Here is a 26,293-nt window from a genome sequence, read left to right as displayed (position 1 = left end):
ACGCCTGTATTCTTACCCCACACCAGAGCTACACAACACACGCCTGTATTCTCACCCCACATCAGAGCAGCACAACACACGCCTGTATTCTCACACCAGAGCAACACAACACACGCCTGTATTCTCACGCCAGAGCTACACAACACACGCCTGTATTCTCACACCAGAGCAACACAACACACGCCTGTATTCTCACACCACACCAGAGCAGCACAACACACGCCTGTATTCTCACCCCACACCAGAGCAACACAACACACGCCTGTATTCTCACACCAGAGCAACACAACACACGCCTGTATTCTCACGCCAGAGCTACACAACACACGCCTGTATTCTCACCCCATGGCAGAGCAGCACAACACATGCCTGTATTCTCACACCAGAGCTACACAACACACGCCTGTATTCTCACCCCACACCAGAGCAGCACAACACATGCCTGTATTCTCACACCAGAGCAACACAACACACGCCTGTATTCTCACCCCACACCAGAGCAGCACAACACACGCCTGTATTCTCACGCCACACCAGAGCAACACAACACATGCCTGTATTCTCACACCAGAGCAACACAACACACGCCTGTATTCTCACCCCACACCAGAGCTACACAACACACGCCTGTATTCTCACCCCACACCAGAGCAGCACAACACACGCCTGTATTCTCACACCAGAGCAGCACAACACACGCCTGTATTCTCACCCCACACCAGAGCTACACAACACACTCCTGTATTCTCACACCAGAGCAACACAACACATGCCTGTATTCTCACCCCACACCAGAGCTACACAACACACGCCTGTATTCTCACACCAGAGCAACACAACACACGCCTGTATTCTCACACCACACCAGAGCAGCACAACACACGCCTGTATTCTCACACCAGAGCAGCACAACACACGCCTGTATTCTCACACCAGAGCAACACAACACACGCCTGTATTCTCACACCAGAGCTACACAACACACGCCTGTATTCTCACACCAGAGCAACACAACACACGCCTGTATTCTCACCTCACACCAGAGCTACACAACACACGCCTTTATTCTCACACCAGAGCAACACAACACACGCCTGTATTCTCACACCACACCAGAGCAACACAACACACGCCTGTATTCTCACACCAGAGCTACACAACACACGCCTGTATTCTCACACCAGAGCAACACAACACACGCCTGTATTCTCACCTCACACCAGAGCTACACAACACACGCCTGTATTCTCACCCCACACCAGAGCAACACAACACATGCCTGTATTCTCACTCCATGGCAGAGCTACACAACACATGCCTGTATTCTCACACCAGAGCTACACAACACATGCCTGTATTCTCACGCCAGAACAACACAACACATGCCTGTATTCTCACACCAGAGCAGAGCAGCACAACACACGCCTGTATTCTCACCTCATGGCAGAGCAACACAACACACGCCTGTATTCTCACCCCATGGCAGAGCAACACAACACACGCCTGTATTCTCACCCCACACCAGAGCAACACAACACACGCCTGTATTCTCACGCCAGAGCAACACAACACACGCCTGTATTCTCACACCACACCAGAGCTACACAACACACGCCTGTATTCTCACACCAGAGCAACACAACACACGCCTGTATTCTCACACCAGAGTAACACAACACACGCCTGTATTCTCACACCAGAGCAACACAACACACGCCTGTATTCTCACGCCAGAGCAACACAACACACGCCTGTATTCTCACACCAGAGCTACACAACACACGCCTGTATTCTCACACCACACCAGAGCAACACACGCCTGTATTCTCACACCAGAGCAACACAACACACGCCTGTATTCTCACACCAGAGCAACACAACACACGCCTGTATTCTTACCCCACACCAGAGCATCACAACACACGCCTGTATTCTCACACCAGAGCAACACAACACACGCCTGTATTCTCACACCAGAGCAACACAACACACGCCTGTATTCTTACCCCACACCAGAGCATCACAACACACGCCTGTATTCTCACACCAGAGCAACACAACACACGCCTGTATTCTCACCCCACACCAGAGCATCACAACACACGCCTGTATTCTCACACCAGAGCAGCACAACACACGCCTGTATTCTCACCCCACACCAGAGCAACACAACACACGCCTGTATTCTCACACCAGAGCAACACAACACACGCCTGTATTCCACACCAGAGCTACACAACACACGCCTGTATTCTCACCCCACACAAGAACAACACAACACACGCCTGTATTCTCACCCCATGGCAGAGCAACACAACACATGCCTGTATTCTCACACCACACCAGAGCTACACAACACACGCCTGTATTCTCACGCCAGAGCAACACAACACACGCCTGTATTCTCACACCAGAGCTACACAACACACGCCTGTATTCTCACGCCAGAGCTACACAACACACGCCTGTATTCTCACACCAGAGCTACACAACACACGCCTGTATTCTCACCCCACACCAGAGCAACACAACACACGCCTGTATTCTCACACCACACCAGAGCAGCACAACACATGCCTGTATTCTCACACCAGAGCTACACAACACACGCCTGTATTCTCACACCAGAGCTACACAACACATGCCTGTATTCTCACCCCACACCAGAGCAACACAACACACGCCTGTATTCTCACACCACACCAGAGCAGCACAACACACGCCTGTATTCTCACACCAGAGCTACACAACACACGCCTGTATTCTCACACCACACCAGAGCTACACAACACACGCCTGTATTCTCACACCACACCAGAGCAGCACAACACACGCCTGTATTCTCACACCAGAGCAGCACAACACACGCCTGTATTCTCACACCAGAGCAACACAACACACGCCTGTATTCTCACACCACACCAGAGCTACACAACACACTCCTGTATTCTCACCCCACGCCAGAACAACACAACACATGCCTGTATTCTCACCCCACACCAGAGCTACACAACACACGCCTGTATTCTCACCCCATGGCAGAGCAACACAACACACGCCTGTATTCTCACACCAGAGCAACACAACACACGCCTGTATTCTCACACCAGAGCTACACAACACACGCCTGTATTCTCACCCCACACCAGAGCAACACAACACAACACACGCCTGTATTCTCACCCCACACCAGAGCTACACAACACATGCCTGTATTCTCACGCCAGAGCAGCACAACACATGCCTGTATTCTCACCCCACACCAGAGCAACACAACACACGCCTGTATTCTCACGCCAGAGCTACACAACACACGCCTGTATTCTCACACCAGAGCAACACAACACACGCCTTTATTCTCACACCAGAGCAACACAACACACGCCTGTATTCTCACACCACACCAGAGCTACACAACACACGCCTGTATTCTCACCCCACACCAGAGCTACACAACACACGCCTGTATTCTCACCCCATGGCAGAGCAACACAACACACGCCTGTATTCTCACACCAGAGCAACACAACACACGCCTGTATTCTCACACCAGAGCTACACAACACACGCCTGTATTCTCACCCCACACCAGAGCAACACAACACAACACACGCCTGTATTCTCACCCCACACCAGAGCTACACAACACATGCCTGTATTCTCACGCCAGAGCAGCACAACACACGCCTGTATTCTCACCCCACACCAGAGCAACACAACACATGCCTGTATTCTCACCCCACACCAGAGCAGCACAACACACGCCTGTATTCTCACCCCACACCAGAGCTACACAACACACGCCTGTATTCTCACGCCAGAGCTACACAACACACGCCTGTATTCTCACACCAGAGCAACACAACACACGCCTTTATTCTCACACCAGAGCTACACAACACACGCCTGTATTCTCACACCAGAGCTACACAACACATGCCTGTATTCTCACGCCAGAGCAGCACAACACACGCCTGTATTCTCACCCCACACCAGAGCAGCACAACACACGCCTGTATTCTCACACCAGAGCAGCACAACACACGCCTGTATTCTCACACCAGAGCAACACAACACACGCCTGTATTCTCACCCCACACCAGAGCAACACAACACATGCCTGTATTCTCACCCCACACCAGAGCTACACAACACACGCCTGTATTCTCACGCCAGAGCTACACAACACACGCCTGTATTCTCACACCAGAGCAACACAACACACGCCTGTATTCTCACCCCACACCAGAGCAACACAACACATGCCTGTATTCTCACCCCACACCAGAGCTACACAACACACGCCTGTATTCTCACGCCAGAGCAACACAACACACGCCTGTATTCTCACCCCACACCAGAGCAACACAACACATGCCTGTATTCTCACCCCACACCAGAGCAACACAACACAACACACGCCTTGATTCTTACCCCACACCAGAGCAACACAACACACGCCTGTATTCTCACACCACACCAGAGCAACACAACACACGCCTGTATTCTCACACCACACCAGAGCAACACAACACACGCCTGTATTCTCACACCAGAGCAACACAACACACGCCTGTATTCTCACTCCATGGCAGAGCAACACAACACACGCCTGTATTCTCACTCCATGGCAGAGCAACACAACACAAACACACGCCTGTATTCTCACCCCACACCAGAGCGACCTTGAGCTGCAGCAGCACAGAAGAGCTGTGTGTTAGCAGCGCGAGGAGAGAGGCTAGCTGAAGGTCGCGAGGAGAGAGGCTAGCTGAAGGTCGCGAGGAGAGAGGCTAGCTGAAGGTCGTGAGGAGAGAGGCTAGCTGAAGGTCGCGGGCAGCAGCACAGAGGAGCTGTGTGTTAGCAGCGTGAGGAGAGAGGCTAGCTGAAGGTCGCGAGGAGAGAGCCTAGCTGAAGGTCGCGGACAGCAATAAAGAGGCTCGGAATCCTGGACCAGGCACTTAATAATGTGTCTCAGTGTACTGTAGAGGAGGAGAGAGATTGAACCCTTCATGCCTGCTCTCTCTCTTCTCTCTCTCTCTCTTTCTTTCTAGGCTCTGCGGTGCCTGTTTCTTTTAGCATACACATTACCTTGGGGGCATTTTCCATCCTGCTTTTGTTGCCTGTGACTGTTGTAGGACAGCGTCAGTGTCCAGAGGTCTTATAGTGGCATTAAAGATGCATGACGGTCTTCTATAGTGTAAAAGAGCTACTTTCTGTCTGTCTTGAGGTGGTGTACTGCATATGGTGGGATGCTCTGTAAGATCTCAGACAGACAGACATAAGCTACCTTCTTTGATATAGGAAACAATGTTCAGTTAAAAAATAATAACTTATGATTGCTGCTGATGACCGATGACCAGTACTAATATGACAACTTAAACATTTGATGTTAGACCTCAAGATGCCATTAGATGACATACTAATAACACGCATGTATATTTCTGCCATTAATTGGAAGACAATATTTTCAGCCATTTACATGATGATATGCATACAGGAAAACCTTTGTTTGTGTGTGTGTGTGTGTGTGTGTGTGTACATGCACAAAGAGGGATTTTTGAGAGGTGTAGAAAAATAAAGAAGAACAGCATCAAGGCTATAGGCATTGGGTATCCGTTTGCAGGGCCACGTGGAGAGCAGTTATCTGGACCTGCTATCCGTGCCCCACTTCACAGATCTCTAACTTGGGAAAGCCCCAAATTCTCTCTCTCTCTCTCTCTCTCTCTCTCTCTCTCTCTCTCTCTCTCTCTCTCTCTCTCTCTTTCCATGGCCCCAAATTCTCTCTCTCCTCTTTTCATCCTGGTCTCTCAGGGTCCTTCTCGCCGATTCATTTCTTGTTTCTTTCTCTCTCTTCTGCCTGTTGAATACTTAGATGTTATCTCTAAATAATCTGGTATCATTTGATAGGCCTACTAGTGAAATGGGCAATATATTAGTTTTAGTGTAGATTATCATCTTCTTTATAGTTCAGTCTTTGTTTTGGCTACTTTATTTCAGTCTGTCTCTGATTGGGTGATGAATTAAAACCCCAAAGCATCAGACAGAAAGTAACATGGTGGTGCATTCAGATGAGTTTATTCATTCGGTTAGTTGTTGATAAATCAAACCTTTCTGTGAATTCTGGTTTGGTTGCATAGAACTGTTGTATGTAGAAATCAATGATGTAAATATATCCAGTCATGAAGAGAAACACGAGGCACACTGGAGGCTGCATGCATGCATGTGTAGTGTAGCCCCAGCCTGTACTGTGCGTTGAGAATGGACAGATCCCGTCATGAGCTCAACTCCTAATGGGTCCAATCACATGATACACCTGAGGAAGTGCAGACGAGAAGTTAGCGGGATAAAAGGCGTGTGTGCCGCGTGGTTGTGTGAGATCTGTCCGTTGTGTGTGTTTCACGGTCAGTGTGTGAGACCGTGAGTGTGTGTCTGCGTGCACATCTGTATGGCGTTTGCCAGGTTTTGCCAGCCTTTTAGGTAGCTTGGTGGTTTTAGACCAAAACTGCTTCTTTAAGGTTGAAAAAGTCACATTGAACTTGTGTTGTTTTGTGTGCAGCCATAACCCAGTAAGAGGCTCATTTGGCAGTGTCTTTAAGTGGGTTGGCTGTTTGGGGTGTAATCCAGGCCGTTCCACATGGTGTTTAATGAGGTGATCTTCATCTCCCGCTCCCCCTCCTCCTCCTCCGGCATAAGGGATTCATGTGTGTTTGTTTTGCTGATATGCAAATGAGCGCAAGACTTCAAAAAATGCTGAGGGTCTTTGAAGCAGGGTATTTTGGGAAACAAACTTTTTTTTTTTTCCCTCCGCGTAGATATGTATGCCAATACAATGGTTAGGATAGTTGATTTAATTTCTCTTATATGTTGGCTGAGTTGTTTCAATCCAACTGAGAGTGCATGGCTACTACCAAACTGCCCAGCATTCAACGGCCATCTGTTTTGGCAGGACAGAAACACAAGCCTTATTTATTCTTTAAGTGTGTGAGATTCAATAACAGGAATTATTATCAAGCAGTTCCATATGTTCATTGCAGATGTTTTGGAACGATTGCAAGAAAAGGAAATAGGAGAAGTGGAGACAAGGAGAGAGGATAAGAAAAATAACAGAGGAAGAGATGTATGGAGAAAAAATCAACAGAGGAGAGAACAGAGAGGAAGGGATGTATGGAGATAACATCAAGAAAACAGAGAACAGAGCAGAAGAAATGCATGGAGAGAAAATCAAGAAAGGAGAGAACAGAGTGGAAGAGATGTATGGAGAGAAAATAAATCAAGTTGTGTTTATTTCTGAACAGCTGTCCTTTGTGAGGATGATGGCGTCCACGCTGCACAGTAATCGATGTCTGGAACAGCAGACTGCAAATAGATCACAAGGACACACCAATCAGAGGCAAATGAACACGGCGAGAGGAATGAAAACCACATACTGTAGGACGAGCAAGTCCATAGAGCCCGAGAGAGAGAGAGAGAGAGAGGACGTCCATGAAAGAGTCTACACTGCGGCTAATCACTGGCACACACACAGAAGCAGCGCTGCCCTGCCTCACCTACACAGGGGCCCGTGGGAACAACACTGAGTCTGACCGCCAGTGACCTCTCTCATCTCACATCACTTATTGCACCCAGCCAGTCTCCCTGTGTGTGGAAAAGGAGACCTTTCCTTTCCACCCATCTGCCGTTTTCCTTAAGATGTTGATTTTTAACTGTGATTTAGCTAATGGTACAGACCACACCCACCCCTATAATGGTTTAGCCCAAGTTAATTGGGTGATTGCCTAGCCTATTTAAAGGCAGGCTTATTTCACACAGGAGACACAATAGACTGGAAACACAGGAGAACTAGGAAGGAGCATTCAGTGGTCCAGAAATCAGGGAAGTCGTGAAGTTTAATGTTTGTTTGTTTAATTTGAAGTTAACCTTGCTTGCTGTGAGGCAAGGGTTGAATGTGGTCCAATGTTGGACAGGGAGCCTCAAGAGTAGGTTCCGGTTGCCTAGTTTAAGGGCAAGTTTAGATGTGTGTGCATCGACTGAAGAACCCTGCATTTCATGTTTGGACTCTGATTCTTCCTGGATCTTGCTGCTAGTATGGACATAAATAAATCGCTATATTTTTGTAATGAACTGCTGTCTCCTGCCGCCTCCTTCCCTCCACACCACCTAATCCAGTGGCGCACCTCCCTCAACGTGAGGTGGCCGCCTCACTTTCTCACACTGTGCCCTGTCCAATGAAGAAAGCCCAAAGAATACCAGGAGATATTCCATAGAATCCCAGAAGATATTCCATAGAATGCCAGAAGATATTCCATAGAATCCCAGAGGAAACTTGAGTTCTATATTGAAATTCTCCCAAATTACAACAGAAAATGGCATGTTTGTTACACATGTATTGTATTAATAGTGTACTACACTGGAAGATGGTAGACTGTACTTTCACCATGCTAAACATTTCTTTGTCACTGTCCATGCCTACATACTATGCTGAACTACCCTACTGACAATCATGGCATGTTATGGTGCTCCAGTCAGGGGAGACAGTTCTGTTGCTCTGATGACTGGAGGCCCCCATAGTATGCCCCGCATCTGCCTGCATGATAATGACATGAGTTGTGTTGGAGGTGGCCGTGGACTTGTGTTGGAGGTGGCCGTGGACTTGTGTTGTGTTGGAGGTGGCCGTGGACTTGTGTTGTGCTGGAGGTGGCCGTGGACTTGTGTTGTGTTGGAGGTGGCCGTGGACTTGTGCTGGAGGTGGCCGTGGACTTGTGCTGTGTTGGAGGTGGCCGTGGACTTGTGTTGGAGGTGGCCGTGGACTTGTGCTGTGTTGGAGGTGGCCGTGGACTTGTGTTGGAGGTGGCCGTGGACTTGTGTTGTGTTGGAGGTGGCGTGGACTTGTGTTGTGTTGGAGGTGGCCGTGGACTTGTGTTGTGCTGGAGGTGGCCGTGGACTTGTGTTGGAGGTGGCCGTGGACTTGTGCTGGAGGTGGCCGTGGACTTGTGCTGTGTTGGAGGTGGCCGTGGACTTGTGTTGGAGGTGGCCGTGGACTTGTGTTGTGTTGGAGGTGGCGTGGACTTGTGTTGTGTTGGAGGTGGCCGTGGACTTGTGTTGTGCTGGAGGTGGCCGTGGACTTGTGTTGTGTTGGAGGTGGCCGTGGACTTGTGTTGTGTTGGAGGTGGCCGTGGACTTGTGTTGGAGGTGGCGTGGACTTGTGTTGTGTTGGAGGTGGCCGTGGACTTGTGTTGTGCTGGAGGTGGCCGTGGACTTGTGTTGTGCTGGAGGTGGCCGTGGACTTGTGTTGGAGGTGGCCGTGGACTTGTGTTGTGCTGGAGGTGGCCGTGGACTTGTGTTGTGTTGGAGGTGGCCGTGGACTTGTGTTGTGCTGGAGGTGGCCGTGGACTTGTGTTGTGTTGGAGGTGGCCGTGGTCCGTGGACTTGTGTTGCAGGTGGCCGTGGACTTGTGCACCACAGTGCAGTGCGCTGTGAAAGAGACGTGGGAGGAGAGGAGGGGAAATGACTGTGAAAGAGACGTTGGAGGAGAGGAGGGGAAATGACTGTGAAAGAGACGTGGGAGGAGAGGAGGGGAAATGACTGTGAAAGAGACGTGGGAGGAGAGGAGGGGAAATGACTGTGAAAGAGACGTGGGAGGAGAGGAGGGGAAATGACTGTGAAAGAGACGTGGGAGGAGAGGAGGGGAAATGACTGTGAAAGAGACGTGGGAGGAGAGGAGGGGAAATGACTGTGAAGGAGACGTGGGAGGAGAGGAGGGGAAATGACTGTGAAAGAGACGTGGGAGGAGAGGAGGGGAAATGACTGTGAAAGAGACGTGGGAGGAGAGGAGGGGAAATGACTGTGAAAGAGACGTGGGAGGAGAGGAGGGGAAATGACTGTGAAGGAGACTTGGGAGGAGAGGAGGGGAAATGACTGTGAAAGAGACGTGGGAGGAGAGGAGGGGAAATGACTGTGAAGGAGACTTGGGAGGAGAGGAGGGGAAATGACTGTGAAGGAGACGTGGGAGGAGAGGAGGGGAAATGACTGTGAAAGAGACGTGGGAGGAGAGGAGGGGAAATGACTGTGAAAGAGACGTGGGAGGAGAGGAGGGGAAATGACTGTGAAGGAGACGTGGGAGGAGAGGAGGGGAAATGACTGTGAAAGAGACGTGGGAGGAGAGGAGGGGAAATGACTGTGAAAGAGACGTGGGAGGAGAGGAGGGGAAATGACTGTGAAGGAGACGTGGGAGGAGAGGAGGGGAAATGACTGTGAAGGAGACGTGGGAGGAGAGGAGGGGAAATGACTGTGAAGGAGACGTGGGAGGAGAGGAGGGGAAATGACTGTGAAAGAGACGTGGGAGGAGAGGAGGGGAAATGACTGTGAAAGAGACGTGGGAGGAGAGGAGGGGAAATGACTGTGAAGGAGACGTGGGAGGAGAGGAGGGGAAATGACTGTGAAGGAGACGTGGGAGGAGAGGAGGGGAAATGACTGTGAAAGAGACGTGGGAGGAGAGGAGGGGAAATGACTGTGAAAGAGACGTGGGAGGAGAGGAGGGGAAATGACTGTGAAAGAGACGTGGGAGGAGGGGAGGGGAAATGACTGTGAAAGAGACGTGGGAGGAGAGGAGGGGAAATGACTGTGAAAGAGACGTGGGAGGAGAGGAGGGGAAATGACTGTGAAAGAGACGTGGGAGGAGAGGAGGGGAAATGACTGTGAAAGAGACGTGGGAGGAGAGGAGGGGAAATGACTGTGAAAGAGACGTGGGAGGCGAGGAGGGGAAATGACTGTGAAGGAGACTGTTACGAGTCCCTCAATTTAAGGAGAAGGAACAACATAACACATTGAGGCCAGAGACAAACGGTGACGTGTAACAAAAATGTAATTTATTAAATGAACGTAACTCAGACATAAACGAAGCAAGGTGGTACTAAAGTAAAAATGACAAAACAGAAAGGAAACCCTGGCCACACATAACTGTGGGGAAAGGTGTACTTGCCTCAACTCGCGATCAACCAAAAGACAATGATTTCCAGTGAGTCTTCCGGGGTCCACTAAATACTACACTGAACCTAAACCTAAACTAATAACGTGAAAACCCGACACCCAAATACCACCTGCTATATACGAATTATTAAATTATAAGGAACTAACATTAAACCCATAAGGGGAAAACGTGTTGGCCAAACTCAATAATTAACGTAAGACAAAAGCTAAACAAAGGACAAAGAACAATGGACGACGTGGTGCCAGCGCGGCACCACAAAGCCTGCGTCCTTGACGGGAAGTGGGAAGCGAGTCAGAGAGAGAGCGTCCGGACGTCAGATGGGGCGTCTTTATAGAAAGCGCCCATCCCACAATTAACCAGGACCTCAGCGGGCCGCAACGGGACGCACGGCCTGTAGGGGAGCAAAAGGGACAGGAGCGTAAAAGCAAATTGCGCAACAGCGCAAACACGGTAGAATGCGCTATTGCGTAACACCCCCACCCTTAAAGAAAATAAATTGGGGGTTCAAATTAACAATATAATGAATAAATATTTACAAATAAACATATTTACAAAAGTAAACAATGAGTAAACTACTTAGCCTCCAGCAATTTCAAAAACTGCTAAGCTGTAACAGAAAAAACAAAGAGGGTTAAATGTGCAAAACATTTTTTTTTTTTTATTATTTGTTTTTTTTTTCTAACACCTGTTATCCCACAATTTATTTACAGTGACATTCACATCAAGCACGAGACAATGCATCTGCAACTACATTGTCGCGTCCTCGAATGTGTCTAATCTCCAAGTTATAACCTTGCAGAATCAAACTCCATCGCATTAAACGCTGGTTAGAATTGCGCATGCGATCGAGGAAAACCAAGGGGTTGTGATCTGTATAGATCACAACTGGACATACAGCACCACCAACATACACCTCAAAGTGCTGGAAGGCAAGCACAAGAGCAAGTGCTTCCTTTTCTATGGTCGAATAAACACGCTGATGGCGGTTAAACTTCCGCGAAAAGAAACAGACAGGGTGCTCAAGACCATCCCTGTCCTGTTGCAGAAGAACAGCGCCTGCTCCCAAATCACTTGCGTCGACCGCGATGGAAAATGGCCGGGAAAAATCAGGAGCGGCTAGCACAGGCGCAGTAGTCAGCAGTGCTTTAACAGACTCGAAAGCGGCTTGACTCCGTGGAGTCCAGATGTAGGTCACCTTCGAGCTGAGCAAATCAGTGAGGGGCGAGGCAATGGCAGAGAAATTTTTGCAAAATGACCGGTAGTAGCCTACCATGCCAAGAAAGCGACGGAGTTCGCGTCGAGTGGTTGGAGAAGGATAATTCAAAATTGCCTCAACTTTGGACTGGACAGGGCGCACCTGCCCGCGGCCAACGACTTTACCCAGATATACCACGGTCGCCTGGCCAAACTCGCATTTAGCCAGGTTGATGGTTAAATTCGCTTCTGACAACCGCTGGAACACAGTGGAGAGGTGGGCCATATGTGAAGGCCAGGTGGCGCTATAAATCACCAAATCATCAAGATAGGCTTCGCAGTTTGGCACGCCATCAAGAACGCCGTTGATGAGCCTCTGAAAAGTGGCGGCGGCGTTACGAAGGCCGAAAGCCATGGCGGTGTACTGCAGGAAGTAATCTGGCGTCACAAAGGCCGAGATCTCTTTGGCACGAGGGGCCAGCGGAATTTGCCAGTAACCCTTCAGCAGGTCAATTTTACTGACAAATACAGCTGAGCCGAGACGGTCAACACAGTCGTCAACACGTGGTAACGGGTAGCTGTCAGGCTTTGTGACCGCATTAACCCTTCTAAAATCTGTGCAAAAACGCATAGAACCATCACTCTTAGGAACAAGTAAACATGGCGAACTCCAAGGACTAATACTAGGTTCTGCAATGCCATTTTTCAACATGAATTTTACCTCACTCTGAAACAACAACCTTTTCTGGGGGTTTGTGCGATAAGGATGTTGTTTGATTGGGGATGCGGACCCCACATCAATGTCATGCACAATTGCCGTTGTGCGACGAGGCACATCAGGAAACAAATCCTCATGTTCTTTAATCAAGGAGATTAAATCATTACGCTCTAATGTGGATAAACTGGACAAGAATGAATTTAGGTCATTAAGAACTTCAGAATTCTTCATTCTGCCTTCAATAACCTCAACTGATGGAGTACGACCCTCATCTTCCAACAAAGCACCCGCCACGGCACCCTGCTGTACCAACGGAGTCGCACTGTCAACCTGTGCTGTGACCACCAACGAAGAAACAACTTCAGCACCACTCCTCTTGGACAGCGCCACTTTCGTTGCGCGAGCGTCGTCATTCACGACAGTTGAAGTGCAAGGAGATTTCTGTTCAGGAGTTGAGCCTTCTGCTCGATCACAGTACAACTTCAAACGGTTAATATGACACAGTGTGGATTTTCTTCTTCGATCTGGAGTGGAGATGACATAATTCAGATCATTCACTCGTCGTTCAACACGATACGGGCCACTGTAACGAGCCTGCAAAGCGGAGCCCATCACAGGAATCAACACCAGAACTTTATCACCCGGACTGAAACTTCGGAAAACAGCCTTCTGATCAAATCTCTGTTTCATTCTCTTCTGACAGAGACCCAAGTTGTCTTTAGCTAACTGACATGCACGACTGAGCCTAGAGCGCATGTTGGACACATAATCAGACAAACTGAGACATTCTTTGGGCTCTGCGAGCCAGGACTCTTTTAACAGCTTTAAAGGACCACGAACCGTATGCCCGAAAACAAGTTCTGATGGGCTGAAACCCAAACTCTCCTGCACCACCTCGCGCACGGCAAAAAGAGCGAGCGCTACACCCTCATCCCAATCACGTTGAAACTCGAGGCAGAAACACTTAAGCATATTTTTCAAGGTTTGATGGAACCTCTCGAGTGCACCTTGCGTTTGCGGGTGATAGGGGGTGGATGTAACGTGATGGACTGCGAGCTGGCGCATAGCTTGTGCAAACACACGGGACATGAAATTGGTACCGCGGTCTGTCTGAACGGTTTTCGGCAGGCCGAAAAGAGAGAAGAAACCCATCAGGGCCTTGATGATGGTAGGAGCGGTGATTTTGCGGAGCGGGATTGCTTCCGGGAAACGAGTCAGGGAACACATTATCGTGAGTAACCATTGATTACCAGACTTCGTTCGAGGTAATTGACCAACGCAGTCTAAAATAACATGTTCGAATGGCTCTGATGTGACAGGAATCGGCCGTAAAGGCGCCGGTGGAATCACCTGATTAGGTTTTCCAGTGACCTGACACAAATGGCATGTTCGGCAATATCTCACAACATCTCTTTTGATACCTGGCCAAAAAAAATGACGTAAAATTCTGTCTGTTGTTTTATTTACGCCTAGATGACCGGCGAAGTGATGGTCATGAGCTACACTCAAAATGTCATCACGAAATGAGACTGGAATGACTATTTGAAAAAGAACCCTCCACTCATCTTGCGCTGAAGCCGTAAGAGGCCTCCATTTACGCATTAGGACACCATCTCGAATAAAATAGCCGTGCGGCGAATGCTCAATGTCTTCTTCGGAAGTAGCTTCGGAAAAGAGAGAAGACAGAGACGGGTCATTTTTCTGTTCCTGGATAAGCTGCTCTCTGCTCATAGATAAATTAGGAACATCAGAAGGAGACGGTAGTGAAGCAAAATTCTGAAGTAAACCGCCATCGCTGGAGAGTGAAGGACTAGCAATAAAAGTATCGCTTAAATCGAGCGGATCCTCAATTTCAGTCTCTTTTGCGCTTCTTGCCATAGCGCGAGTAACAACGCAAGAGGGAAAAACCTCTGGAAATTCAATAGACAGGTCATCAGTACATGTGTTTAGTGATGCATGAGATACAATGGGGCCAGGCAAGACTTTACCACCGCACAAATCGTTACCAAGTAGCACGGCTACATTTTCAATAGGCAAGGAGGGGCGTACGCCCACGGTAACATTACCGGCGACTAAGTCAGACATTAAAGAAATCTCATGCAGGGGGACAGTAACATAACCCATTTCGAACCCACGAACAAGAATACTATCACCAGTAAAAGTCTTATCGCTGAAAGGCAATACATCTTGCAAAATAAAGCTCTGTGAGGCGCCAGTATCACGCAGAATTTTTATCGGAATGCGCTCACTAGGCTCACTGGGCAGAGAGACAAAACCATCCATTATAAAAGGCGCAAAACTGTGATCAGTAGTGGCGTCTTCCTTACTCAGAGGCAGGTTTGAAACACACAAACCCAACTCTGATCTATAGGAAGCTGGTTGACTTGCTGCCTTATTTTTACGCTTTAGAGAATAACACTCAGCCAGAACATGACCGCGTTTCTTACAGTAGGCGCAGGTCGGAATTGCAGCGCTAGATACCTGCGGACGCCTATCTGGGGAGCGGGTAGAAACAGGTACGGTTTCTCTAAACGTCTTGGACACATTTGGATGATTAGAAACGTTTTGTGAAAACTTAGAATTCGAAGGGACACGCTTATGGGTGAGCACGTACTCGTCGGCAAGCACGGCTGCACGAGCAGGAGTCAGGTCTTTATGCTCACTGATATGGGTGGCGACTGTTTGAGGAAGACTGTTTTTAAAGTCCTCGAGAATAATCAAATCACGAAGAGATTGGAAAGTTGTAACTTCTTGAGAACTAAGCCATCGATCAAACAACAATTCTTTCTCTCTCATGTACTCGACATAAGAGAGCGCCTCGGGTTTGAGATAACTGCGGAACTTTTGTCGATAAGCCTCTGGCACCAGAGCATAGACGTGCAAAACAGCATGTTTAACTTTTTCGTAATCTGCTGCGTCTTCGAGTGTTAAAGAGGAATAAGCTTCTTGGGCTTTCCCGGAGAAAACACATTGTAACGTCATGGTCCAGATTTCTTTGGGCCATTTAAATGTAGTTGCTACGCGCTCGAAATGTGCGAAAAACTTATCAACTTCGGTCCCACTGAAAGGTGGAACGAGACGAATATTACGACTTATGTCAAAATGATCTGGCTTAAATCGAACACCAGCCTCACGGGCCTTCATTTCAAGTTCTTTAATACGCACTACCTGCTTACTCTCGATGTCTTTCAACTTCAATTCGTGTTCTCTTCTTTCTCGTTCTCGTATTATCTGTCTATCAGCCTCCAACTGACTTCTTTCGCGTTCCCATGCTATTTCCTTTTCTCTTAATTCTAAACGTTTTAATTCTAGTGTAGCTTTACTGGGCGAAGGTGCAGGTGAAGGCGAAGGTGAAGGTTCAGTAGGAGAACTTGTACCCTGGTCAGGCGGCGCAGGTGCACCAGGAGACACTTTCCCAAGCACGTCAAGTCTTCGTAAGTCTTCAAGAAGAGCAACCTGAAGCTCGGCCTTAGAAGGACTACCAGTCACCGCAAGCTTATAGTGGCCAGCAATTCTAACTAGGTCATCGCGCGTAACAGTTAACAACGCATCCTCTGTAGGAGCGAGAATAAACGCGTCTAAATCAAACATTGCGAATAACACACAAAACTCCCTAAACGGACACCGCAAGTAGAGAAAAATTACGCTACAAAATCACCGAAAATCTATGGCACATAAGCAACAAAGGGCGATCGCAACAAACGAATGCGCACTTACAGCGCGCAGTGCGACCACCACGGAAAAAGATTTTCACAAGAGGAAAATCGAACTATTCAAAAATGCCAAAAACGACAAAAAATGGGTCAAAACCCGGCTAAACGAGCCCCCATAATATGTTACGAGTCCCTCAATTTAAGGAGAAGGAACAACATAACACATTGAGGCCAGAGACAAACGGTGACGTGTAACAAAAATGTAATTTATTAAATGAACGTAACTCAGACATAAACGAAGCAAGGTGGTACTAAAGTAAAAATGACAAAACAGAAAGGAAACCCTGGCCACACATAACTGTGGGGAAAGGTGTACTTGCCTCAACTCGCGATCAACCAAAAGACAATGATTTCCAGTGAGTCTTCCGGGGTCCACTAAATACTACACTGAACCTAAACCTAAACTAATAACGTGAAAACCCGACACCCAAATACCACCTGCTATATACGAATTATTAAATTATAAGGAACTAACATTAAACCCATAAGGGGAAAACGTGTTGGCCAAACTCAATAATTAACGTAAGACAAAAGCTAAACAAAGGACAAAGAACAATGGACGACGTGGTGCCAGCGCGGCACCACAAAGCCTGCGTCCTTGACGGGAAGTGGGAAGCGAGTCAGAGAGAGAGCGTCCGGACGTCAGATGGGGCGTCTTTATAGAAAGCGCCCATCCCACAATTAACCAGGACCTCAGCGGGCCGCAACGGGACGCACGGCCTGTAGGGGAGCAAAAGGGACAGGAGCGTAAAAGCAAATTGCGCAACAGCGCAAACACGGTAGAATGCGCTATTGCGTAACAGAGACGTGGGAGGAGAGGAGGGGAAATGACTGTGAAGGAGACGTGGGAGGAGAGGAGGGGAAATGACTGTGAAGGAGACGTGGGAGGAGAGGAGGGGAAATGACTGTGAAGGAGACGTGGGAGGAGAGGAGGGGAAATGACTGTGAAAGAGACGTGGGAGGAGAGGAGAGGAAATGACTGTGAAGGAGACGTGGGAGGAGAGGAGGGGAAATGACTGTGAAAGAGACGTGGGAGGAGAGGAGGGGAAATGGCTCTCAGCGCTCCATCATGGAAATGCTTTTGCTTCCCATTACCCTGCAGACGGACGACGTGGCTTTAATTGAAGATCATTGTGCCGGCGCGGCTCCACTGTTATCAGTCCTGTGGGCCGCCCCTTTCCCTCACACGCCCCACACAGCCATGGGAAGCTCTGTGCAAATGTCATGGCTGTCATTGCAAACTAACGACTGTATTTTATCAAAGCACTGCGGCTGCCACTGTTACTGGAAAGCCCTAAAAGCAGGAAGATGTACTTGACAACCATGCATGGATTCTCATTACTTTTCTTTATCATATTCTGGCTTTTTTTAACATCTGTAAACTGGATGGGACATTTTTTTTTAATCTTAATTACAGTATATGCATTTAGTTGGTTTTCAAGGACAGTATTGGACAGAGTAATCGGTATTCTCTCTTTGTGCCCAGTGCTTTCTGCTTTACGCAGGTCTGTTTCAGTTACTGTGTGTAATTAGGTCAACCTAAGTTGGTGATACTAAATGTGATATTCAGTTTGAAGTTGAAATTGAAGTTCTCTGTTCTACTGTAGATACAGGAGAAGTCTGATCAATTGTGGTGGCCATACACGCATGAGATGGCAGCTATAATACTACCACACTAACATGGCTGTGCAGTTGGGCTGGTCAATGGTGAAGCCTCATATGCAGTAGGGCTGGTCAATGGAGACTCATATCATACAGTTGGTCTGGTCAGTGGTGGAGACTCATATCATATGCAGTAGAGTTGGTCAGTGATGACTCATATCATATGCAGTAGGGTTGGTCAGTGGTGGAGCCTCATATCATATGAAGTAGGGTTGGTCAGTGATGGAGACTCATATCATATGCAGTAGAGTTGGTCAGTGGTGGAGACTCATATGCAGTAGAATTGGTCAGTGGTGGAGACTCATATCATATGCAGTAGGGTTGGTCAGTGGTGGAGACTCATATCATATGCAGTAGAGTTGGTCAGTGGTGGAGACTCATATCATATGCAGTAGAGTTGGTCAGTGGTGACTCATATCATATGCAGTAGAGTTGGTCAGTGGTGGAGACTCATATCATATGCAGTACAGTTGGTCAGTGGAGACTCATATCATATGCAGTAGAGTTGGTCAGTGGTGGAGACTCATATCATATGCAGTAGGGTTGGTCAGTGGTGGAGACTCATATGGACGGCATCCTGTGGCCCCTTATTCTTTTTACCCAGACCGTGTCCATTTTACCCAGACCGTGTCCATTTTACCCAGACCGTGTCCATTTTGTCCCTTACCTCCTCCTTTTCCAACATCAGCGTTTTCCTGTTCAGAGTCCCGTTGCAGGTATCACCCCACTATGAATTCCCTTCCTTGTAGCATCCCTCATCTTTTCTATTTCCTCGTTTCTCGTTCCGGCAGGATTTGCCAGGGTCCGCACGCTCAGTGACCTGGACCTAGGATGGGGCCTACGCCAAAGACTCTCATTGTTGCTAATTTTTATCCCGATTAAAATCTTTGTTAACTTCGGTTATGTCTCTGAGTATTCCTGGCTGAAGTAGTAGAAGTAGTAGCACTAGTAGTGTTGTTTTTTTTCTTTTTACAATCATGCATTCGGCTGTAAAGTTTATTCATACCTCGTTTACACATAGGAAAAACATATATTTTCATGTGGTTTGGTCTTTCATTGACACGGAAATGGAGGTTTTATCACTGAAAATGATTATTTCTGATACCCTACCGTACCCTGCTACATATAAACATGGCCTCAGTGCCCATTGAGAACTGCTCTGTTGTCTGTCTGGGTACTTTTCAGTGAACTCAAATACTGAGTCCTGCACTTGGGGTGTCTGAAACGGCCGTATTCTCCTGAGATACCAGTGCCTGTTTTTTTTTTTTACCTGTACAGCATACCTGCACCCTTTTCAACCATGAGCATAACAGACAAAAAAAAAAGCCTTATCACAGAAATTATCTGACCAACTTTGAGTCTTCTGCTGAATCTTGTTTCACAAGAAAAAATGGGAGAAAATGATTGTCATGTTATGCCATGCATTTGAACCAGATGACCTGACGCGCCATGCATCTCTTCTGGCAGGTCACTGGAATGTTCCAGATAAATCTACTGTCATAGTTGGATTGTTCCGCCCTAAGATTTATCACTGGTGATCTCTACTGTGTCCTCTATGATAAAGTGAATTGGTCATCTTTAGCAGAGAGGAGAAATACTCTATAGTCTACTCTTTAATAGTCTACAAAGTTATGGAAGTTACCATGTTGTTTCAAATATGCTTGTTTGAAATTCAGGTCTCTATCTGACCAGATCAAACGAGTGTCTGATGTTCAAGGTTCCTCATATCCATGCTGAGCTAAAAGTCAGCCTTTTGCTATAATGCCCTTACTTCCTGGAATAATATTCAGCGTATCGTAAAAATGAACTCTCTACATTCAGATCAATTCAGATATGTAATCACAAACCTTCTGACAACCATTTGTACCTGTTTTAATAATAAAAACATGTTTATTATTTGTACCTGTTTTAATAATAAAAACATGTTATTTTATTTTACACTCATTATGATTATGAGTACTCGTATCATTTTATCATACAGCTTTTCAGAGTGCCGCAGAATGTTCCACCAAAATGACCAGGCCTTCAAAAGCATTAAGAGGTCCGATAGTTCTGCATAATGATCACCGCAATATTAGGATGACCAGGGCTCGGCCCTGATGAGTCACACGCCCGGGCCGGCACTGGGCCGGATCTGGGTTGGAGTCAGCTGTTGTGTGGGATCAGAAGGGAAGCTAATGCATCATTCATGGTTTTGATTAACATCACATTTGATTCAGCCGTCACAGTGAGCACAGGGTGGAAGACATGGACGTCTGCATCTCTCTCTCTCTCACTCACACACACACACACACACACACACACACACACACACACACACAGACACACTACAGTACACGCACGCACACACACACACACACACACACACACACACACACAGACACACTACAGTACACGCACGCACACACACACACACACAGACACACTACAGTACACGCACGCAGACACACACACACACACACACACACACACACAGACACACTACAGTACACGCACGCACACACACACACACACACACACACAGACACACACACACACACACACACAGACACACTACAGTACACACACACACACACACACAAAGCCCACTGTAGCCCACCAGACCAAGTGTAAATGCAAAATCCAAACTCTCCAGTTTGGTGGGTAATCTTGTTACTCTTGTTATAGCACTCTTAAAGCAGGGTCTGGGTGTGTAGCTCTTGTTGTCACTTGCTTCAATTTCTTAACAACCACAAATACATTTGTGGTGAGGTTTATGTCCAAGTTATGATGAGGGTGAAATTGCCTAAACGGAAGGACCTTTTGCTTCCGTCAGTATTGTGCCCTGTGGTCTGCACAACTAATTAAGCATTTTATTGATGTCCATTCCAAGAATGGCTGGTTTCCCATATTAACTATTCAGATTCAACCTGAATGTTTTTCTCGTGGTTTGCATTTTGCCGCATTCTCAGTGCTATGTGTGGCACTGACGTACTGACCTGCATAAGTACTGTCTTTGCCTCTCCTCACTCAGATGTGTGTGTGTGTGTGTGTGTGTGTGTGTGTGTGTGTGTGTGTGTGTGTGTGTGTGTGTGTGTGTGTGTGTGTGTGTGTGTGTGTGTGTGTGTGTGTGAGTGAACTGGCTTGCATAAGTACTGTCTTGCCTCTCCTCACTCAGATTTGTGTGTGTGTGTGTGTGTGTGTGTGTGTGAGTGAACTGGCTTGCATAAGTACTGTTTTGCCTCTCCTCACTCAGAGGCCACAGCATCGGGCAACAAATGTAGTTCAGTTGTTATTAATTTACCATAATGTTGGTACAGCACCGCTTCACTGTGGTACGAGCACAGTCTGTGTGTGTGTGTGTGTGAGTGTGTGTGTGTGTGAGTGTGTGAGCACCGCTTCACTGTGGTACGAGCACAGTCTGTGTGTGTGTGTGTGTGTGTGTGTGTGTGAGTGTGTGAGCACCGCTTCACTGTGGTACGAGCACAGTCTGTGTGTGTGTGAGTGTGTGTGTGTGTGTGTCCTTTGGAAGGCCTCCTCTCTGATGCCACACCTGCATATTTGCTGCGTTTGCTTCCGCACGAAGGCAGCACTGTTAGACCAAGACAGTCGTGTGTTTGACCGCACGGTCTCGTGCGAAGGCAGCCCTGTTAGACCATGGCAGTCGTGTGTTTGACCGGACGGTGTCGTGCGAAGGCAGCCCTGTTAGACCATGGCAGTCGTGTGTTTGACCGGACGGTGTCGTGCGAATGCAGCCCTGTTAGACCATGGCAGTCGTGTGTTTGACCGGACAGTGCCGCGCCTGACACCTTGTTGACAGACGTCACTCTCAGCGAGCACGTCGTGCTGCACCACAAGAGCCGTGCCGACACCTGCCCATCTTCCGGCTCACCGGCCTGGAAAATAGTGCTATAAATTAAAAAAATAACAATAAAACACGGCCCCCGCTTTCGTCCGTTTGAATAAACGCGACCTGCGAGCAGAGCGCTCGGCGAGTCCATCTCTCCTCCACACCTGTCGTGGATTATGTGGGAGCTGCAGTGGAAGCGAGACTGCTTGCATAATGAGCGCGATCTGCATTTAGCCGCATCGGTAATCCGGGCTTTAGGCGAGGGTTAGTCGAGGCGAGACCGATCTCCGAGGATGGCTGATAATTCCTCCATCAGCGATGCAAACCTGGCTGATTTCCCACCGATTCAGCAGCGCCCTCCGGGCTACTCGCTCTCTGGGCTACTCGCTATGTCTCTGCTCTGGAGGGAAACGGCTGCTTTGCTGCACAACTGCAGGCTAAAGTTCTCCACAACTCATCATAGGGAACTGCAAGCCTAGTAGAGTTGTTGGAAATAAAAATACTCATAGCATGTATTTCTTCCTGAGCTTACGGGGACTTCAAAGCAGAGATCCTGCTGAACTGGAGTATTGAGTGCCCAGAGAGCAGCCTTCCAGGCCCAGCAGATGCACTGAATAATTCTGGACCGCTGGCTCACCTGTGTATTACCCACCTGTGTATTGCTTACCTGTGTATTGTTCACTTGTGTGCTGCCCACCTCTCTGCTATTGGTCACATCTACATTTGCTGCTGTTGGCTGCTTTATCCGACGTGCCTCTCACGTTTACATTTTGAGTTGTACATTATGCTCTATGCGCTGGTCCAAAGCACCTCTCACATTGCAAGTGTTTTGTCCTTTCACCTCTCTGCTTGGTTTGGCCATTTAAGCTGCACATCCAAGAACACGCTAAACAGGACAGTGTCAATGGCTAGCAAAATAGTGGGGAAACCCCCAAAACATCTGACCCACACGTACTGTACACTGACAGGACGAGACAGAGAGCTAGTATGGGGAGATCACTGCAGACAGGACGAGACAGAGAGCTAGTATAGGGAGATCACTGCAGACAGTCCACATTATCTTTCCAGACAGGTTGAACTCCTGAAGTCTGGGAGGCGCCTCAGAGTGCCTCTGGCCAAGGGAACACATCCTCTATTCCAAATGCCACCAGTATCCTCAACCAAACCAAGTGACAGCATCAAACTCAGGTGCTATTTGAAAGTATTTAAGCACACCTATTATTTTTTTATTTTTTTATCCTGACATTTTTCTTTACATCTGACATCTAATCTCCTTATACTCCACATTAAAGATGTATTCTATTCTATGTTGGCTAAACCAGCTGAATGTATGTGTTTGCAAGAGTTTTTGTTATTCAGTTGGGATGCTCTATTCAAGTGAGCTCTATTCAAGATGCACCCTAGCCACTGATTAACCTCTCAAGACTCATTGGAATTGCTCAAAGGTACATATTCATAAGTGTTTTTTTTTTATTATTATTTAAAAAAAAAGGGGGAAAACCTCCATCCGTAGCCTTGAAACAGCTGCATGCCACCCCCCCTGTGCCTCTCCTCTGCCGTGGGAAGCTATTAGTAACTCACCCTTGGACTCAACCTTGTCAGCAAACAGCGGAGCTTAACATCACCACAAATGTCTGACATGCTTCATACAAAACTTTAGACCATTTGACAGCCCGGCTGTTTGTCATTTAGACACACTTGTCTCTGTGAGGCTCAAGCACTGCTCTCGCTCTCTCTCTCTTTCTCTCTCTCTCCCTCTCTTTCTCTCTATCTCTCTGACGGCTTGTTATGAGTGCAGATGAGGGACTATTCCTCGTCCTCTGGCGCTGTGGTTGAGTCAGTGGGGATCAGACATATGGTATTATGCTATTGTGTTCTGAAAACAACATCCCTATCGTGGCCCTACAGTACAGCACCCCCCCCCCCCCCCCCCCCTCCCACATGTTTATTCAAACCGGATGACTCCGCACACTGAAATCCGCATGATCCTCTATCAGAATATGGACAAAAGATGTCATTATAAACTGCCTTTGCTGGTTTGTTTACACGTTAATTATGACATGTTTATGCATGAAACAGAAGTGTTGTTGAGACAAAGTGCCAATGTGCAGAACTGCATATTTGCACAAAAAAGAACTTCCACATCAGCAGAATGTGAACCCTGCCAAGCAGGTGCAGTGTGTATTTCTCTCTCTCTCTGTGTGTGTGTGTGTGTGTGTGTGTGTGTGTGTGTGTGTGTGTGTGTGTGTGTTTATGTGTGTGTGTGTGTGTGTGTGTGTGTGTGTGTGTGTGTGTGTGTGTGTGTGTGTGTGTGTGTGTGTGTTATGTGCTGGGTCAAAGGGGAATTTCCTTACGCATTCCACAGCCTGGAGCCCTCGCTCTAGCGCTCCCACATTGGTCCTCTGGGCTGTTCCTTGTTCCTTGTTCCGTGTGTGTGTGTGTGTGTGTGTGTGTGTGTGTGTGTGTGTGTGTGTGTGCGTGTGTGTGTTTATGTGTGTGTGTGTGTGTGTGTGTGTGTGCGTGTGTGTGTTTATGTGTGTGTGTGTGTGTGTGTGTGTGTGTGTGTGTGTGTGTGCGCGTGCGTGCGTGCGTGCGTGCGTGCGTGCGTGCGTGCGTGCGTGCGTGCGTGAGTGAGTGCGTGCGTGCGTGAGTGCGTGCGTGCGCGTGTGCGTGTTTGCGTGTGTGTGTGTTTGTGTGTGCGTGTGTGTGTTTATATGTGTGTGTGTGTGTGTGTGTGTGTGTGTAGGCTATGTGTTGGGTCCTTCCAGCGCTCCCATAAAGGTCCTCAGGACTGTTCCTTGCGTCCATGTGTGTGTGTGTGTGTGTGTGTGTGTGTGTGTGTGTGCTGGGTCCTTCCTCTGGGCTGTTCATGGCTTGACTCTAACCCCTCCAGAGGTCCCCATTCAATCCACAGTGCTGCAACAAAAGCAGCATAATGAATGTGGAAGACCCGGATCCATTTCAGAGGAGGAGAGGAGGAGTGGAGAGGAGAGGAGAGGAGGAGAGGATTAGTGGGGAAGAGGAGGAGAGGAGGAGTGGAGAGGAGAGGAGAGGAGGAGTGGAGAGGAGGAGTGGAGGAGAGGAGCAGTGGAGGAGAGGAGTGGAGGAGAGGATTAGTGGGGGAGAGGAGGAGAGGAGGAGTGGAGAGGAGCAGTGGAGGAGAGGAGGAGTGGAGGAGAGGAGTGGAGGAGGCCTGAGCTCTCGTTGTTGTTTGCTTCAGGTATACACCCTGTTGGCAGCTTGCTCTGAGGGCGTGCATGCCTGCGTGCATGTGTGTGTTGGGGGGGGGGGGGGGGTTGTTCATGTTTACGTGTTTTTTTATGAGGTAGCCTACCATTCCATTTGATAGTTGTGCGAACACGACTGCAAGTAGTCAAAATTATTTTACCTTATTAAATTGTTTGTTTGTTTGTCTTGTATCAGAAAACAAACAAACAAAAAAAACGCTTGTCTCCCTTGTGACCCGAAACAACCCAAGAGATGGAGGTGAAGACTAGTGTGTGTGAGCTTCACCACATTTCTCTCATATTTAGTTCAAACTTGTTGTGTTTGGTTGTGAAATTCGTCACCTGTTGTTTTTGCCAAGCCTTGTGTCCACTGACTGGTCACTGTGGTTGTGTACGCTGTGAGCTCGGCTGCAGTGTGGAGCTCTGGACCAAATGACTTGCCGAAGTTCTTCTATTCTCACTGGATGAGCTTCTGAACGAGCGCCACATCTCGCTTTTCGCTGCAGAACAAATAACTCGCCGAAGTCCATCACGTCTCACTGGGTGATTGCCCCCCATAAAGTTACACAGTCGCCTAAACCCTAAGACTGGCTTATCACAAACCCTGGGACATGATTATGAAATATTAAATGATTAACAATATATATATGAAAGATGTAAGTTACTTCCTGAGTATGTACTGTAAGTATTGCATGTGGAAATGTCTAGCTTAATCGTCTCCTCTAAAGCCGCCTCGTGTCTGTTGCTTTGTGAGCCGAGGCACTTGGGCTCATTCCTGATGCTCTATGTATCGTAAGATGGGACCATTACAAACACTCAAGGCCAGATAAGAGGAGGAGAAGAGTAGAGGAGGAGAGGAGAGAAGGGAGAACAGGAGAAGAGGAGAGGAGGAGTGGAGGAGGAGAGGAGGAGTGGAGTGGAAGGAGAAGAGGAGAGGAGTGGAGGAGAGAAGCTCATTCCTGA

General features: G+C 48.0%; 1 protein-coding gene across 1 annotated transcript in view; it reads right to left on the bottom strand.

The window, feature by feature from the left end:
* Positions 1 to 1,034: 1,034 nt before the first annotated feature.
* Positions 1,035 to 26,293, bottom strand: part of LOC134099260 (mucin-2-like) — a 75,509-nt gene continuing 50,250 nt past the window's right edge. The window contains exons 3-7 of the mRNA XM_062552048.1: positions 12,345 to 12,712; positions 8,628 to 9,471; positions 4,435 to 4,461; positions 1,900 to 1,926; positions 1,035 to 1,045 (exon numbers count right to left, since the gene is read on the bottom strand). Coding sequence (XP_062408032.1) covers positions 1,035 to 1,045; positions 1,900 to 1,926; positions 4,435 to 4,461; positions 8,628 to 9,471; positions 12,345 to 12,712 — 1,277 coding nt within the window. The remainder of the gene's footprint in view (positions 1,046 to 1,899; positions 1,927 to 4,434; positions 4,462 to 8,627; positions 9,472 to 12,344; positions 12,713 to 26,293) is intronic.

This window comes from Sardina pilchardus, chromosome 13, assembly GCF_963854185.1.
Source record: "Sardina pilchardus chromosome 13, fSarPil1.1, whole genome shotgun sequence".
In the NCBI taxonomy this organism is placed as follows: domain Eukaryota; kingdom Metazoa; phylum Chordata; class Actinopteri; order Clupeiformes; family Clupeidae; genus Sardina; species Sardina pilchardus.
The sequence above is the reverse complement of the archived record's forward strand: the minus strand, read 5'-3'. Positions and strand labels throughout refer to the sequence as shown.